Below are 16,064 nucleotides of genomic sequence, written 5' to 3' on the forward strand. Positions count from 1 at the left end.
GATTTCCTAATGACTAGTGATGTTGAACATCTTTTCATGTGCTTATTGGCCATTTGTATATCTTCTTTGGAGAACTGTCTATTCAAGTCCTTTGCCCATTTAAAAATCATTGCCCTTTTGATAAATTCCTTTTCTGCCATGACTAGCCAGGGCTGTTTCTATGTTTCTATTGGCTGCAACCAAGAACCGTGACTGATCTGCTTCTCCCGGTGCCATGGGCCCAGGCCACACTTATACTGATACTTCCAACCAGCAAAGCAACTCGATGTTCGCACATAACAGTGTGCATTCTGGACGCTAATGGTAGCACCTCCCAGTCTTGCACCTGCCTGGACTCACCCTCTCACCACTATAGGGAGAGGGAGGAGATGGGGCCATAACAGACCCCAGTTCAGATTATCACAAAGAAAGAAGAGACAAGTAGAAGCAAGCATAATTAATAAAGGAGGAGGTGTGAACAGAAACACAAAGCTGACAGAGGCAGTGGTGAGAGGAGCTGGAAATTAGGGATGCAGACAAACAAGGCTTCTAAATCTGTGCATTATTCAGGACTAAGAGTCTGAAAACCTCCAGAGGGTGGCCTGGGTCATGTGGGCGAGCAGGGATGGGACTGAGGTGGCTGGGAGGAAACCAGTCTTCCTGGGATCATTCTGGGTTGTCTGAATTCCCCTTCACAATGAGCATTCACAAGTCCAGCTGATCCATAACTTAGTTTAATCCTTTGTGGGGTGCATCCTGGGCAGCAAGGAACCTCTGTCTGCCCCAGAGGGTCCAGCCCAGATGGAGGAGAGTGGTCTCTTCTGACCACTGCCCCGGACTCCTGTTTCAGTGCCTAATTAAGACCCATCTTCCCACTCAAAAGCAGGCTGGGGGACCCCAGGCTCCCCTCCTCCTATACCAGGCTCTCCATCGGCCTCACTTGTACCCCCTGCCCCACTTCCAGCAAGGTCTGAGGCCTCTTTGGCTGTTGGGCCTGCAGTCCTAGCCCAACCCTTGTTCTAAACAGGTGGGCAGAAGGTCAGGTAGGGCTGTGCATCCAGGTGCTGGCAGGGGAGAGGCATGGGTGAGCCTCAGGGCCCTGGGTCCCACCGGGAAATGTGCTCCTGAGCTGGAAAGGAAGAGAACAGAACAAGGGTCAGTGATAGCCCAGGCGGTCCTGGGATGGGGACCCTGCTACACTAGGTCCAGAAATAGCCATGATCCCACTTGCAGCTCCAGATCCTTCTAGCAGGTGCTGCTGGGGGCTGATTCTGGGCTAGGTCTCACCTCTGTCCCCACCATAGTTCACTGTGCTCTAGGGAATCAGGGAACGCTGAAGAACCCGATGGGTTCCCATGTGGCAGCTTTAGTGACAGGAGGAAAGGGACCTTGGTGAAATCCCCAGCCAGGCTGTAGTTCTGGTCTTGCCCCTGCATGGCTGAGCCCAGGCCAATCTCCCTCTCTGTGCTTCAGGGGCCTACAGGTCCAATGAGGCCCTGAGCAGGATGTCCTCATGGCCCTGTGTGCTCAGACACTCTAGACTGTTCATCTGGATATCCCCAGGGGACAGGGACCAGAGGAGGGGAGCCGTGGGAAGGCCCTCACCAAACTGGCAGATGTAACGGTTTCGGGTTTTACAGCGCTGGTCGTTCCAATTGAAGGCGGCCGATGCCTGCAGTTCCACACAGTTGCCAAACCTGCCAAGATTGTCGAGTGCTCAGGGTGGAGGAATGAAATTATGAGTTAATTAAATCCTCCCCCACAGTGGGCCACCTGCACCTAGGGAGGTGCCTCTTGGGTGCCCCCTCCCACATATGGGGCTTCTGGGAGCCATCCCCAAGCCCATGCCTGCACTTCAGAGCACTGCAGCTCCTCTCTTCTCGGGGTACAGTGGGGACAGCTCCACCCACCGCTGCAGCCCTCAGCCATGCCGGCCACTGCAGGTGGGGGTAGTGGGGTTGGAACACACAGGCCCACATCTTTCCTCCCAGCAGGAGAAGGTATGCCTGGGGGCCCACAAAGCTGGCTTCCTCTAGGGATGGGCCAGTGGCCTGGGCATGGCTGCCATCAAGGAGGTCAAAGGAGAACTGGGCAGGGTATCTGGAGCCTTGGTGGCCACACAGCCTGACCACCTCCCCCCCTGCCCTGGGCATTCCTGGGCTTTGAAGACCAGGGCTGGGCCTCAGTGCAGGCGGGCCAGTGGGCAGATGTGTGCAGGAGTGGATGCAGGTGGGTGACCAGCTAAGGAGGGCAGAATCAGTGTATTGATACAGGCAGAGGGGGCACGGTGAGGGGGGAGGGATGGATAGATAATAGAGAGACGGAGAGACAGCTGGAGGGATGATGGGGACTATGGATGGATTAAGCCTTCTTGGGTTCCCTCTCTTCTATTTGAGCCCCTGGAGGTCAGGGATGTACCTCATCTGAGCACTGGGCCCACACCCAGCTGTGCCCAGACTTCCTGGCACCTGGGCACCAGGTAAGGTCCAGACCCTCAGGGCGCTCAGCCAAGCAGCAGGCAGGGTGGAGGTTGTTCAGGGGTGTCTGAAGGCTGAGCAAGCAGGCCCAGGTGAGAAGGTGGGCACAGGGGAGGGAGGGCACCCCGGACTCACCCCTGGTTGTCAGGCTGCCCAAAGGCGAAACTGGTGAAGGACTGGTGCTCCCCGGTGGTCCAGCGGAAGGAGTCCTTAGCGGTCTTGTAGGTGAGCCCTGAGCCACAGCAGCCAAGGCTGGCCTCACACCCGAGATCCCTGGGCCCCGCTGGCAGCCCAGGCTCCCTGCGATGAGGGCCTGAGCCCAGAGCCTGCTGCCCAATGCCTGTCGACCCCCGGCCCTTAAGCCCCCTTCCCAGCACTTCCAGCTCCTCTGGTGGCTCTCCCTCCCTTCGGCTCTCTCTGCAGGGAAGGGAGTCACCAGCTTGACTACTGGCCCCATTCTGGGCCCCGAGCCCTCACCACACCCTTACTGCCCGCTGGTAGGTGCTCTGGGTTTCCACGGCCCAGATTCCTGAAGCAGTGTGAGGCATCCCAGCCCCACACGCACTGCATCCCTCCCCGCTCCACCAGTCAGCCAGGCACTCACCGATCCAGAAGTTCCTGGTCTCAAAGTCATTGTTGGTCACCTCGTTGGTGGTCTCCAGGCGGCCCAGGTAGAAGGCGAGGATGTCCTGCACTTTCTGGCTCTCAATCTGGGCTAGCACCCCGCCCTTTCCCTGTAACCCCCGCTCCGGGTCATTCTGGCCCCAGAGCTCAGGCCAGCCCTTCCTTTCCATCCTGCCACCCATCGTGGCCATGGATGTCCAATCTGTGTGCTGGCCGGGCTGTCATCAGCCCCCCAAAGCCTCCTGCCTCTTAGAGCAGAGTCCACCTTCTCCTCTCTGCCCACGGCTCCTCTGTCAGGGTCCCACACTTGGAAGGGTTTTGTTTCACCTGCTCAGTGTCTTTAATACATTTGGATTGGTTGCCAACATTAATAAATTGAGAACTCAGTGAAAATCTGCATTTCTGGTTCTCTTGAGAAATTCCAGGTCCTGGCCTCCCTGAACTTGCATTCCTGCCCGGCAGCCAGCAGCTCGAGCTGAGTCAAGATGGCCCCTTAGATGGGGGTTGAGTGGGGCCTTGTCCCTGGGTCCCTCAGCTCATTAAGTGACCTCCTGGCTTCCATGGGCCTCTGAGTTGTAACCCCTGCTTTATACTAAAGATGAGAGTCAGGAGAAGTCAAAGGAATTCATCTCTTAGCCCAGGGTCCCTCTGTTAAGAACCCAGGGGGACGGTCCCTGGGAAGGCAGGGGCCAACCATTACCTGGCATTTCATCTTGGCTCCGTAATAGGTGTCTGCCTCTGAAGACACCATGAAGCAGTCTCCATCGATCCTCAGGTCACAGGTGTGGAAGGGAAAGTGCACCTTGGCTGGGAGGAGGGAAGCCTGATTTTGTGTGTGGGCACCTCAGAATCATTACCCTTCCGGTCCTGCCAGGATGTTAAGCTCAAGGTACCCCTTCCTCTGGCCACCAAGCAGGAGAGGGGGTTGGGGTCAGTGGTGTGCTGGTAAATGTGTAACAACCAGCTCTCCCTCAAAAAAAAAAAGTCTATGATTTTAGCATTGCCATTTCTGTGGTGGTGTAAAGACCCCCACCATGGCCAAGTTCAAGCTACCACTGTGACGTCACTGATCGGGGAATGGGGGAGAGGTGCGTACGATGGGCTCATGTGAGCTGGTCCGAACCAGACCCAGCACCAGCTGAGGGGGTCCTGGGAGGGGCTCGTCTTGTTGGGGGGGCTTTGCGGCAGGACTCACTGGCACACTGGGCTCCCCCATAGCCAACATCACAGACGCAGGAGCACTCCTCTTCCCGGAACCGGCCGTGCACGCACTGCACGCTGCACCGCACTGCCAGGATGGGGCAGGGAGGGGACGGCACTCAGCTGGCAGCCCCTGGGCCCCAGGCTGCCCCTCACAGGCCACGGATGTGCGCAGAATGGCCAACCACAGCAAGAACAACCCCTGCCCCCCAGAGATGGAAACCATCGGGGCTCCCATCCGCTGCCACATTTGGCATCTTTGGTTTGATCTTGTAGAGAGAAGCAAATCGGGGTTTGGGAGTGGACCTGCTCATGGTCACAGAGCTGGGGGGTGGGGGACAGTGGGAAAGGAATCCACTTCTGGATCCTAATACTGTCCTCCTCCCACCATCCCAGGGCCTGAGGGGCCAATCTGATTTCACTTTGAATTCCCTGCACAGCGCAGGGTCTGGCAGACCGTCGGTGCTCAGTGAATGCTATTGGATGAGGACAGGCTGTGTGAGGATCGCTCCCTGGGTCCCCCGGGGGGTCACAGTCCAGAACTCCAGGCGCCCCTCACCTTGGCAGTATCTGCCTGTGTAACCCGGGGGACAGTGGCAGTGGCAGGTGCTGAGGTTGAGATGTCCGTGGTTCCGGCAGCTCATGCGACATGGGTTCCTGGGGACCTCTGGTCGGATGAGAAGGAAATGCTGTGAGGGCGCCTCTCCCCGGCAGGCCAGGCAGGTGCCTCCCCGAGTGCTGAGGACCAGGGCTTCTGGGACAGTCCCTCAGGATGCTGCCCGCCTCCCCCAGGATCACCAGATCAAGCCACCCCAGCCAGAGGCAGGCAGGGTGGGGCACTTACCACACAGCCCCCCTGCGTGGTCCCAGGCTTTGAAGCAGCCCGAGACGCTGGCTGTGCAGAGCGAACACCAGGCGCCCTTCTTGTAGGGGACGATGGTCTTCCCGTTGACCTCCCAGTTGCCTCTGTGAGAGCAAGCAGCAGAGGCTAGAAGGAACTGGCCTTGGGCCTTGCTGCCTGCCCCACCAGCCCCTTCAGCTCCTTCCGGCCCAGCCAGGAAGGCAGGGAGCTGGGAGAGACAGGGAGATTTCCTAGGAAAGAAAAGATGACCTCCAAACTAATACTGGGCAGATGCCCTGAACGCTGGGTGGTGCCTCCAGGAAGGGGCGTCTGAGAAGAAGCCACATTCTGCGTGGCCAGAATATTGGGTGCTGCCCACTTCTGCACCCTCTCCCTTTCCTCCTTCTTCCCTCTCCCAGCAGGGGTGCAGACCAAGGGGTAAAGGCCTGTGGGTGGGTGGGTGAGTGTCTCACCCTGGGTGACAGCATCCCCTACCCCGCAGCCCAGCAGGGGATGGCAGGGCAGCTGCCATGGAGGAGGCTTACCCGGGAGAGTAGGCACAGACAAAGGCTTCCATCTCAGCCTGGGCCCCAGAGCAGGGATGCCGCCCACAACCCAGCTGGCTCGAGGTGGCCCACACGAGCTGCAGGAGACACAGTGGCTCAGAAACCCTCTCATGGGCCGCCTCCACTCCTAGTCTTGGGACCAACAGCCTAGATGATGCTCCCCTGGGAAGGGTAGACACAGCTCTTGCCCCAGGCCAAGCAGTTAAACAGTTTTGTCACCTCCCTGGGGACCCCAGGAGCAGTAGCTGTGCTGGGCAGGGATATAAGGATGGGTGGGAATAGTCTAGAAAGGCCTTCTGGGTCGGGAGGTGAGGGTCAGCAGATACCTGAAGGGAAGGGAGATTGTGGATAGTGGAGGAGAGTGGGAAAAGAGACTTGGACATCAAAGGCCTTGTGATGACTGAAAAAATGGCCACAATGCTTCACTTCTCCCTACAGCCCCCTCTTTATAAAATGTGGCTTTGCAGTTCTTTGCATCAACAGGAGGAATCTCTTTCCCACACCTTGAATCTGGCTGGCCCTGTGGCTTCTGTTGGCCAACAGGATGCAGGAGAAATGATATTGACCCATTTTAAACCTAGGCCTCAGGAGACCCTACAATTTCCACTCATTCTCATAGAACTCTCATGCTCAGCCACCACGTGAACAAGGCTGCTGGAGGTTGAAGAACCTTATAGGGCAGAGATGAACCAGTTGAGGCCACTCTAGACAGCCAGCTCCCAGCCAACACAGCAGCTGACTGCAGTTGCGGGAGTGGGCCCAGCGAAGACCAGAAGAAACTGTCAGCTGAGCCCAACCCAAACTGCCAAGCTGCAGAATTGTAAGATGCTATATTTGGGAGTAGTGCGTCATGCAGCAACAGCTAACAGATACAGGTCTTTAATAGTATTCAAAACTTAGATTTAGAATCAGTGACAACTTGGAAATAGCACAAATGGTCAATACACAGGACTAGCCAAGCAAACTCTGGTAGCCACTAAACATGACCAGCATGAGGCAGGGAGAAATGCACATGTAGTCATACCTATGTATCCAACAGTTAGGGAATATGCATTCTTTTTAGGAGTGCGTGGAACTTTTGCAGACACTGACCCCTCAGTAAGCCACAAAGCAAGATTCAATAAATACTCAATAACCAACATCCTACAGGACACATTCTATGAATTCAATGCAATAGAATGTAAAGGAAATAATTTACTATTATTATTAATTGAATTAAAAAAAATTTTTTTTTGGCTGCGTGGCTTATGGGATATTAGTTCCCTGACCACGGACTGAACCCAGGCCCCGGCAGTGAAGGCATGAAGTCCTAACCACTGGACCACCAGGGAATTCCCAAGGAAATAATTTAGAAGTAAGTAAAGGAGAAAACATAGTTTGGAAATTTAAATATACACTTCAAAATCAAAGACAGCATCATAATGGAAAATAGGAAACTCATAGACCTAAGTGACAATGAAATCACTAAATTCCAAAACTTATGGGATGTAGCTAACAGAGTTTAGAGGGAAATTGATAGCTTTAAAAGACATATACCAGAAAAGAAAAAGGAGTTAAAATTAATGAGTTAAGAAAGTAGATGAAAGAAAATAATAAAAACAAGGGCAGAAGGACTTCCCTGGTGGCGCAATGGTTAAAAATCCGCCTGTCAATGCAGGGGACATGGGTTCGATCCCTGCTACGGGAAGATCCCACATGCTGCGGAGCAGCTAAGCCCATGTGCCACAACTACTGAGCCTGTGCCCTAGAGCCTGCGAGCCACAACTACTGAGCCCGCGTGCCACAACTATGGAAGCCCGTGCGCCTAGAGCCTGTGCTCCGCAACAAGAGAAGCCACTGCAATGAGAAGCCCACACACTGCAACGAAGAGTAGCCCCCACTCTCCTCAACTAGAGGAAGCCCGCGCACAGCAACAAGGACCCAACACAGACAAAAATAAATAAATAAATTTATTTTTTTTTAAAAGAGCAGAAATTAATAAAAAGAAGGATAAGGTTGTGGATGGGTGGAAAAAAGAGAGAAGGAAAACAAACAAAAAGCTGATTCGTTAGAATAGTCAAACCTCTGGGAAGACTGGTAAAGAACAAAAGAGAGAAGGCACAAATAAATACAATAGAGAATTTTAAAAGGACATAGCTGCAGACACAGGAAACATTTAAAAAATCTGTTTAATTCTAGTTTAAAATCTCTTAAATGACAGCACCAACAAACTGGAAAATATAAAATGGATAGTTTCCTAGAAAATAGAACTTGGCAAAACTGTCTCAAGAAGAAATAGAAAATCTGAAATGATCTACGACCATTTCTAAAAGTTGAATCAGTAATTAAAAATCCATGGATACATACACATGCACACAAAACAATCAAAAAATAGAAAAAGGCCCAAATAGTTTTACAGGACAGTTACAGCAAATATTATAGAACCTATTCCAGGAAACAGAAAATGAGGCAAAACCTCCAACTCATTCTATGAGGTTAATATAAACCAGGTGAGGGCAGAATGAGAAAAGAAAATCAGAGGTCAATTTCACTATCAAGTAGTATTTAGGAAGCCAAATATAGCAATTAATTAAAAACAACAACACACACACACACCCTACATCGCTTTATTTCGCATCACATCATATATACAATGGAATACTACTCAGCCATAAAACAGAATGAAATTTTGCCATTTGCAGCAACAAGGATGGACTTGGAGGGTATTATGCTAAGTGAAATAAGTCAGACAGAGAAAGACAAATACTGTATGATCTCACTTATATGTGAAATCTAAAAAATACAACAAACTAGTGAATATAACAAAAAAAAGAAGCAGGCTCCCAGATATAGAGAACAAACTAGTGATTACCAGTGGGGAGAGGGAAGCGGGGAGGGCAGTATAAGGGTAGGGGAGTAAGAGCTACAAACTATTAGGTATAAAATAAACTACAAGGACACATTGTACAACATGGGGAATATGGCCGGTATTTTTTTTTTTTTTTTTTAAAAAAAAATACTATTATTATTAATTGAATTAAAAAAAATTTTTTTTTGGCTGCGTGGCTTATGGGATATTAGTTCCCTGACCACGGACTGAACCCAGGCCCCGGCAGTGAAGGCATGAAGTCCTAACCACTGGACCACCAGGGAATTCCCAAGGAAATAATTTAGAAGTAAGTAAAGGAGAAAACATAGTTTGGAAATTTAAATATACACTTCAAAATCAAAGACAGCATCATAATGGAAAATAGGAAACTCATAGACCTAAGTGACAATGAAATCACTAAATTCCAAAACTTATGGGATGTAGCTAACAGAGTTTAGAGGGAAATTGATAGCTTTAAAAGACATATACCAGAAAAGAAAAAGGAGTTAAAATTAATGAGTTAAGAAAGTAGATGAAAGAAAATAATAAAAACAAGGGCAGAAGGACTTCCCTGGTGGCGCAATGGTTAAAAATCCGCCTGTCAATGCAGGGGACATGGGTTCGATCCCTGCTACGGGAAGATCCCACATGCTGCGGAGCAGCTAAGCCCATGTGCCACAACTACTGAGCCTGTGCCCTAGAGCCTGCGAGCCACAACTACTGAGCCCGCGTGCCACAACTATGGAAGCCCGTGCGCCTAGAGCCTGTGCTCCGCAACAAGAGAAGCCACTGCAATGAGAAGCCCACACACTGCAACGAAGAGTAGCCCCCACTCTCCTCAACTAGAGGAAGCCCGCGCACAGCAACAAGGACCCAACACAGACAAAAATAAATAAATAAATTTATTTTTTTTTAAAAGAGCAGAAATTAATAAAAAGAAGGATAAGGTTGTGGATGGGTGGAAAAAAGAGAGAAGGAAAACAAACAAAAAGCTGATTCGTTAGAATAGTCAAACCTCTGGGAAGACTGGTAAAGAACAAAAGAGAGAAGGCACAAATAAATACAATAGAGAATTTTAAAAGGACATAGCTGCAGACACAGGAAACATTTAAAAAATCTGTTTAATTCTAGTTTAAAATCTCTTAAATGACAGCACCAACAAACTGGAAAATATAAAATGGATAGTTTCCTAGAAAATAGAACTTGGCAAAACTGTCTCAAGAAGAAATAGAAAATCTGAAATGATCTACGACCATTTCTAAAAGTTGAATCAGTAATTAAAAATCCATGGATACATACACATGCACACAAAACAATCAAAAAATAGAAAAAGGCCCAAATAGTTTTACAGGACAGTTACAGCAAATATTATAGAACCTATTCCAGGAAACAGAAAATGAGGCAAAACCTCCAACTCATTCTATGAGGTTAATATAAACCAGGTGAGGGCAGAATGAGAAAAGAAAATCAGAGGTCAATTTCACTATCAAGTAGTATTTAGGAAGCCAAATATAGCAATTAATTAAAAACAACAACACACACACACACCCTACATCGCTTTATTTCGCATCACATCATATATACAATGGAATACTACTCAGCCATAAAACAGAATGAAATTTTGCCATTTGCAGCAACAAGGATGGACTTGGAGGGTATTATGCTAAGTGAAATAAGTCAGACAGAGAAAGACAAATACTGTATGATCTCACTTATATGTGAAATCTAAAAAATACAACAAACTAGTGAATATAACAAAAAAAAGAAGCAGGCTCCCAGATATAGAGAACAAACTAGTGATTACCAGTGGGGAGAGGGAAGCGGGGAGGGCAGTATAAGGGTAGGGGAGTAAGAGCTACAAACTATTAGGTATAAAATAAACTACAAGGACACATTGTACAACATGGGGAATATGGCCGGTATTTTTTTTTTTTTTTTTTTTTGGCTGTACGCGGGCCTCTCACTGTTGTGGCCTCTTCCGTTACGGAGCACAGGCTCTGGACGCGCAGGCTCAGCGGCCATGGCTCACGGGCCCAGCCGCTCCATGGCATGTGGGATCTTCCTGGACCGGGGCACGAACCCGTGTCCCCTGCATCGGCAGGCGGACTCTCAACCACTGCGCCACCAGGGAAGCCCAAGGCCAGTATTTTATAATAACTATAAATGGGGTATAACCTTTAAAATTTGTGAATCACTATACTGTGTACTGTAGCTTATACAGGTATATAAGTACCTGTACAGCTGTACCTGTACAGTTTATATAGTACTGTACAACTGTACTTCAATATAAATAAATAAATAAATATGAGTCATGAAACCGTGAGCTGATAATTGTTGAAGCTGGATGATAGGTAGATGGGGGTTCATTATATCACTCTGACTGCTTTGTATATATTTGAAATTTTCTATAATAAAATACATGACCAGGAAGATGTAGTGTCATGTAACAGCTTTGTACACACACAAAAAAATTATTCATGTATTTCATCACTGTTAAGGAAAAACCTTATAATTATTTCAATAGATGCACAAAAGGCATTTGATAAAACACAAAACCTTTTCATGACTTTAAAAATCCTTAACAAACTTAGATTAGAAAGAAATGTCTGGGGCTTCCCTGGTGGCGCAGTGGTTGAGAGTCCGCCTGCTGATGCAGGGGACACGGGTTTGTGCCCCGGTCTAGGAAGATCCCACGTGCCGCGGAGCAGCTAGGCCTGTCTATAACCTGATAAAGGCTACTTATTAAATTCATATGAAAGAATCAGGAGAAAGAATCAAGAATAGCCAAGAAATTTTTGAATGATAATAATAACATGGGGGATTTTCCTGTCAAAACTTTTTATAAAGCCATAATAATTAAAGCACATATATGCAGGAGTAAACAAAAAAAGCAACAAAATAGAAGAGAGAACTCAGCAACAGACCCATGTGGATATGTGAGCTTGGCATATGGCTGAGGTGGCATTAGAGTCTGTGGGGGAAAGATTCAGTGCTTAATACAAGAAGTAAAAAAAAAAGATAAAATTGGGATTCCCTGGTGGCGCAGTGGTTGAGAGTCTGCCTGCCAATGTAGGGGACACGGTTTCGAGCCCTGGTCTGGGAGGATCCCACATGCCGCGGAGCAACTATCCCCGTGAGCCACAGTTACTGAGCCTGCGCATCTGGAGCCTGTGCTCTGCAACAAGAGAGGCCACGACAGTGAGAGGCCTGCGCACCGCGTTGAGGAGTGGCCCCCACTTGCCGCAACTAGAGAAAGCCCTCGCACAGAAACAAAGAGCCAACACAGCCATAAATAAATAAATAAATAAAATTTTTAAAAAAGGCAAAATTCCTTTAAAAAAAAAGATAAAATTAAATCCTATATCACTAGATGGCTTAATGACTTCAATATGAAAAAAAGGAAAACATTTGAACTTTGGAAGAAAATACAGGAAGAATATCTAGCTGATGTCAGAGTTGAAAAGGATTTATTTCTTAAACATGATACAACAAATGGATGAACTATAATGAAAAACAAGAGAAAATTGATTACATTAATATTAAAATCTTCTGAAAGATTTATCTTATAAAAGATAACATAAACAAAGAGAAAATACAAGCCATATATTAGAAAAAAAGTATCTGCAACCAATATGACCAACAAAAATTACAAAGCATATAGCAAAGATGCTTACAAATTAATAAGGGAAAGATGAAATTAAAAGGTAATGAAAAGAACAGAAAAGAGGCTCAGTCCCACATGTAATCAGGGAAATGCAAATTAAAAACAGAATGAGGTAGCATTTCACAGCCTTGAGTTGGCAAAAATGAAGGAGCTGACAATACTCCTTAATGAATAGAGTAAGAATGGGGAGTGAGAACTGGTTTGTGGGCAGGAGTAGAGTTGGCGACATCACTTTGGCAATAGCTACTAAGGTTGTAGGTGCGTGCTCCCTCGACCCAGCTGTTCCCCTTCCAAGTGTGTCCTAGAAAAAGTCTGGACACATATGTACAAGCGGACCGGAACTAGGATTTATGCATTTCGGTATGACTTGGGATAGTAAAAAAAAAAAAAAGGTGGAAGTAACCCAGATGCCTGTAAATTGCAGTTTATTCATAGTGAATCACACATGCATGCTCAGATCAATGGAAACAAATCTTACAAATGTGGTCTGAAGTGATAAACACAAATTGCAAAAGGAGACATACAGAGAGAGCACTTAGGTAGGATTTAATAACACACAACCCACTTGCACAAGTAGAAAAGGTATCAAAACCCTTCCACGTGTAGTAAAGGTATTAAAACATGCTTGGGGAAATTCCCTGAGGGACCAGTGGTTAGGACTTGGTGCTTTCACTGCTGGGGCCCTGGTTCCATACATGGTCGGGGAACTACCCTCGGCCCCCCCTCCCCCCAAAAAAGAAAAGAAAAACAAGGAATTCCCTGGCGGTGCAGTGGTTAAGAATCTGCCTACCAATGCAGGGGACATGGGTTTGATCCCTAGTCTGGGAGGATCCCACATGCCGCGGAGCAAATAAGCCCATGCACCGCAACTACTGAAGCCCACGCTCCTAGAGCCCATGCTCCGTAACAACAGAAGCCACCGCAATGAGAAGCCCGCGCAACTCAACGAAGAGCAGCCCTCGCTCGCTGCAGCTAGAGAAAGCCGGCACGTAGCAACGAGGACCCAACGCAGCCCAAAAAAAAATTAATTAATTAATTAATATAAAAAATGTTAATGTCAAAAAAATGTCATGCAAAACAGCAACAATAACAACCCACTACCCTGCAAGTTGACACATAAAAGTAACCATAAAAAAAGAGAGAAACATGCTTGGGATTTTGCCTGTGTTTTCCAGTGCTGGATCCTAGTACATAAACGATGCCAGTTACAGAGAAGACATTCAACAAATCTTGTTGAGGGGGAAGAAAAGGAAACATGGGGTGTTTCACCTGGACTTCAGCAAGTTTACCTCTGGGGAGGGACAGAGGAAAGGGCAGAAGGAGGGCTTACGCTTAGTTTTGTTTTTTTAAGAGATGAGAAACAAATATAGTTAACATTTTCTAATGCTAGGTAGTGGATAAGAAGGAGTCCGTTATTTGATTTAGCTTTGAAATATTTCATATTTAAAGCTGAGAAAAGTAAAGCTAAACAAATGGGAGGGAAAGCAACCACCAATTTTAGGACAAACTGCAGACCTCTGAACCATCCCAGCAGGGCAGGGGCCTCAGAGCCAGTACCCGGGCCTCACCTGAGTGTAGTGGGTGCAGGTGGCATTGGGGGCACACTCCGCCGCTGCCTGGCTGTACTGCTGCCCCTCTGAGAACCACAGGCCCACCACGTGGATGAAGGACGCCGAGCTCACGGGCAGCAGCTGCACATTCCAGCCCACTTGCGGGGTAGCCCGGGGGACAGAGGCTGAGCTTGGGGCTGGGGCGCCACAGAGGGCTGCCCTGGTCTGGGCCTGTTGGGCCAGGCTCTCGCTCCAGTCCTGGGGGAAAGGAGCGCAAACAGCAACATCAGCAGGGGCCCCTGGGCCAGGCCTTAGTGATCCAGCCCCCCCACCAGGACATCCAGAGGTGCTGGTCCTGCAGGGAAGAGACCCCAGCCCAAACAGGGGTCCTGCTTGGCGGCTTGAGTGCTCTGAGCTGCTTTCACCGCCTTCACTGGGGCCAGGGAAGGTCAGACAGGACCTGCAAGGGGCGCTCCAAGGTGGTGTTGGAAAAGCACCTGCCCTGTCTGGACCCCGCACCCAGAGCCCGGCTCCACCCTGGACTGACAGCTTCAGTCCTTCTGACTCCAGCGGCTTGTACCCTCAGGCCCCGCCCACTAAGGGGGATGGGTGTTCCTGGGCGCGAGGTGCCAGCCCACGTGATAGGATGGGCCTCTGTCGTAATTTTTCCCGTCTGGTAATGGGAGCCCTGGATAGTGCCCACGCCTTTGAAACTGGTTCCGTGTTAGGTAAAACTGACCCTGGCCATTGTCAGAAAGTCTCCCTCTTGGCTTCCCTTCTGTGATGCAAAAAGTCGCAGCAGCCATACCGCTGTGTCTTATTCCCAAAATCTGGTTTTGGAGTACACAGGGGCACCAGCTGGGAGTCAGGACCAGAGAGGGTGTAAAAGGTCTCCAGGGCCTCAGCGCTTTGGTCTCAGCAAGCAGAGTTCTCTGGAGTGGGCCTAATCTGCTCTTCCCACCACATACCAGCTGCCCTTTTCCCTACCCCCATCCAACAGCTCCCCGTCCTCTGAAACGGGGGGCTTAGCAACCAGGATGACATGTGTCACCCGATCGTCATGCCCTGGTCCAGCCCAGCCACCTCATTCCAGCTCTGTGACCTCCAACAGTCTCCTAATCTCCATGAGACTCAACATACGCTTCTGTAAAATGGAATAATAGCTTCTGTAAAATGGAATAATAAGGTGGATGTTCCCTGGTGACCTAGTGGTTAGGATTCTGGGCTTTCATTGCCATGGCCCAGGTTCAGTCCCTGGCCGGGGAACTGAGATGCTGCAAGGCATGCCGTGTGGCCAAAAAACAAAACAAACAGATAATAAGGTACCCATAGGGTAAGATTGTGTGAAGATTAAATGGATGCAGAGAGAAAAGTGCTGCATTTAGGGCCTGACCTGCAGCAGCCCGGGCAGATGGTGGTTGTGATTTTACTGCTGACGGGGACTGGAGCTGGGAGCAGTGGGGACTGCGTGGGGCGCCTCAGCAGCCCGGACCACCCCCAAGGGCCTCAGCCTCCACTGGGGTGCCCAGGGCCAGAGCTGTGGGTGTGACAGAGGCTGAGTGGTGGGGCTCCAGTTGCATTTTTTATGAAATGCTGTTTTCTAAGACTTTGGCAACAGGGCCATGGGAAGTGTAGAAGCTGACCGGAGCAGCCTCACACCGGGCACTAGGGCTGGGAGTGTGGGGATGAGAGCCAGGACCTGGGCCTGAGGAGGGGCAGAGCGCCGCAAGCAGGGAAAGGGGGAGAGGCGACCCCCCTCCTGCCCACCCCACCCCCACCTCCTGGGAACCTGACCCTGGAGCTCTCAAGGTCGCCACTGCTGCGCCAGCCTCAGAGGAGTTTATGGGAAGCAGTCATGGGGAACCCTGCCTGCCCCACACTGCCCCTCCCTCACTCCCTCGACTGTTACCATGGGAGGGCGCAGCTGGGGTCCCATACTACGGGGCAGTGTTTCTGGGCCCCAGGATGACACCTTCAACCCTGAAGCCCCGAGGGAGTGGTGGGAAACCCTATACCCCGCTCCCTGGCCCCCAGTGAATGGGCTGGGAATTGGGGAGGGGCCCCTCCTAGTCGCCTAGACGAACTGCTGAAGAAGCAGTGGGTCTGGTCACACACAAGCCTCACCCCTCCCACCCCCAGCAGGGTGCTTCTCCCTCCCTGACTAGCCTCCAGTCCTGCTGGGACTCTTTTGTGATGCTCCTGTTTCTTGGAGGAGGGGACCCCAGTTCTTTCCATGTCTTCTGGTCTCCGGGGCAACGGGAAGGGATGCAAGGAAAAACCCAAGGGCTGCCTTTCTGGGGGAGGGGGAAGCAACG

The 16,064-nt window shown here is 49.7% G+C and overlaps 1 protein-coding gene across 5 annotated transcripts in view; it reads right to left on the reverse strand.

Annotated features, from left to right (window-relative positions):
* Positions 1 to 695: 695 nt before the first annotated feature.
* The window catches only part of LOC112393536 (C-type lectin domain family 18 member A-like), a 16,648-nt gene continuing 1,279 nt past the window's right edge, over positions 696 to 16,064 (reverse strand). For 2 of the 5 annotated variants that reach the window (XM_024735827.1, XM_024735825.1), the window contains exons 3-12: positions 13,768 to 14,007; positions 5,667 to 5,764; positions 5,125 to 5,246; positions 4,840 to 4,947; positions 4,276 to 4,368; positions 3,781 to 3,887; positions 3,061 to 3,190; positions 2,592 to 2,688; positions 1,585 to 1,676; positions 696 to 1,108 (exon numbers count right to left, since the gene is read on the reverse strand). In XM_024735827.1, coding sequence (XP_024591595.1) covers positions 1,071 to 1,108; positions 1,585 to 1,676; positions 2,592 to 2,688; positions 3,061 to 3,190; positions 3,781 to 3,887; positions 4,276 to 4,368; positions 4,840 to 4,947; positions 5,125 to 5,246; positions 5,667 to 5,764; positions 13,768 to 14,007 — 1,125 coding nt within the window. In that variant the 3' untranslated portion in view covers positions 696 to 1,070. Of the gene's footprint in view, positions 1,109 to 1,456; positions 1,677 to 2,591; positions 2,770 to 3,060; positions 3,191 to 3,780; positions 3,888 to 4,275; positions 4,369 to 4,839; positions 4,948 to 5,124; positions 5,247 to 5,666; positions 5,765 to 13,767; positions 14,008 to 16,064 lie in introns of those variants that run through there. The other 3 variants (XM_024735824.1, XM_024735826.1, XM_024735823.1) reach the window with 3 other exon arrangements.

This window comes from Neophocaena asiaeorientalis, unplaced genomic scaffold, assembly GCF_003031525.2.
Source record: "Neophocaena asiaeorientalis asiaeorientalis breed wild unplaced genomic scaffold, Neophocaena_asiaeorientalis_V1.1 scaffold40, whole genome shotgun sequence".
In the NCBI taxonomy this organism is placed as follows: Eukaryota; Metazoa; Chordata; class Mammalia; order Artiodactyla; family Phocoenidae; genus Neophocaena; species Neophocaena asiaeorientalis.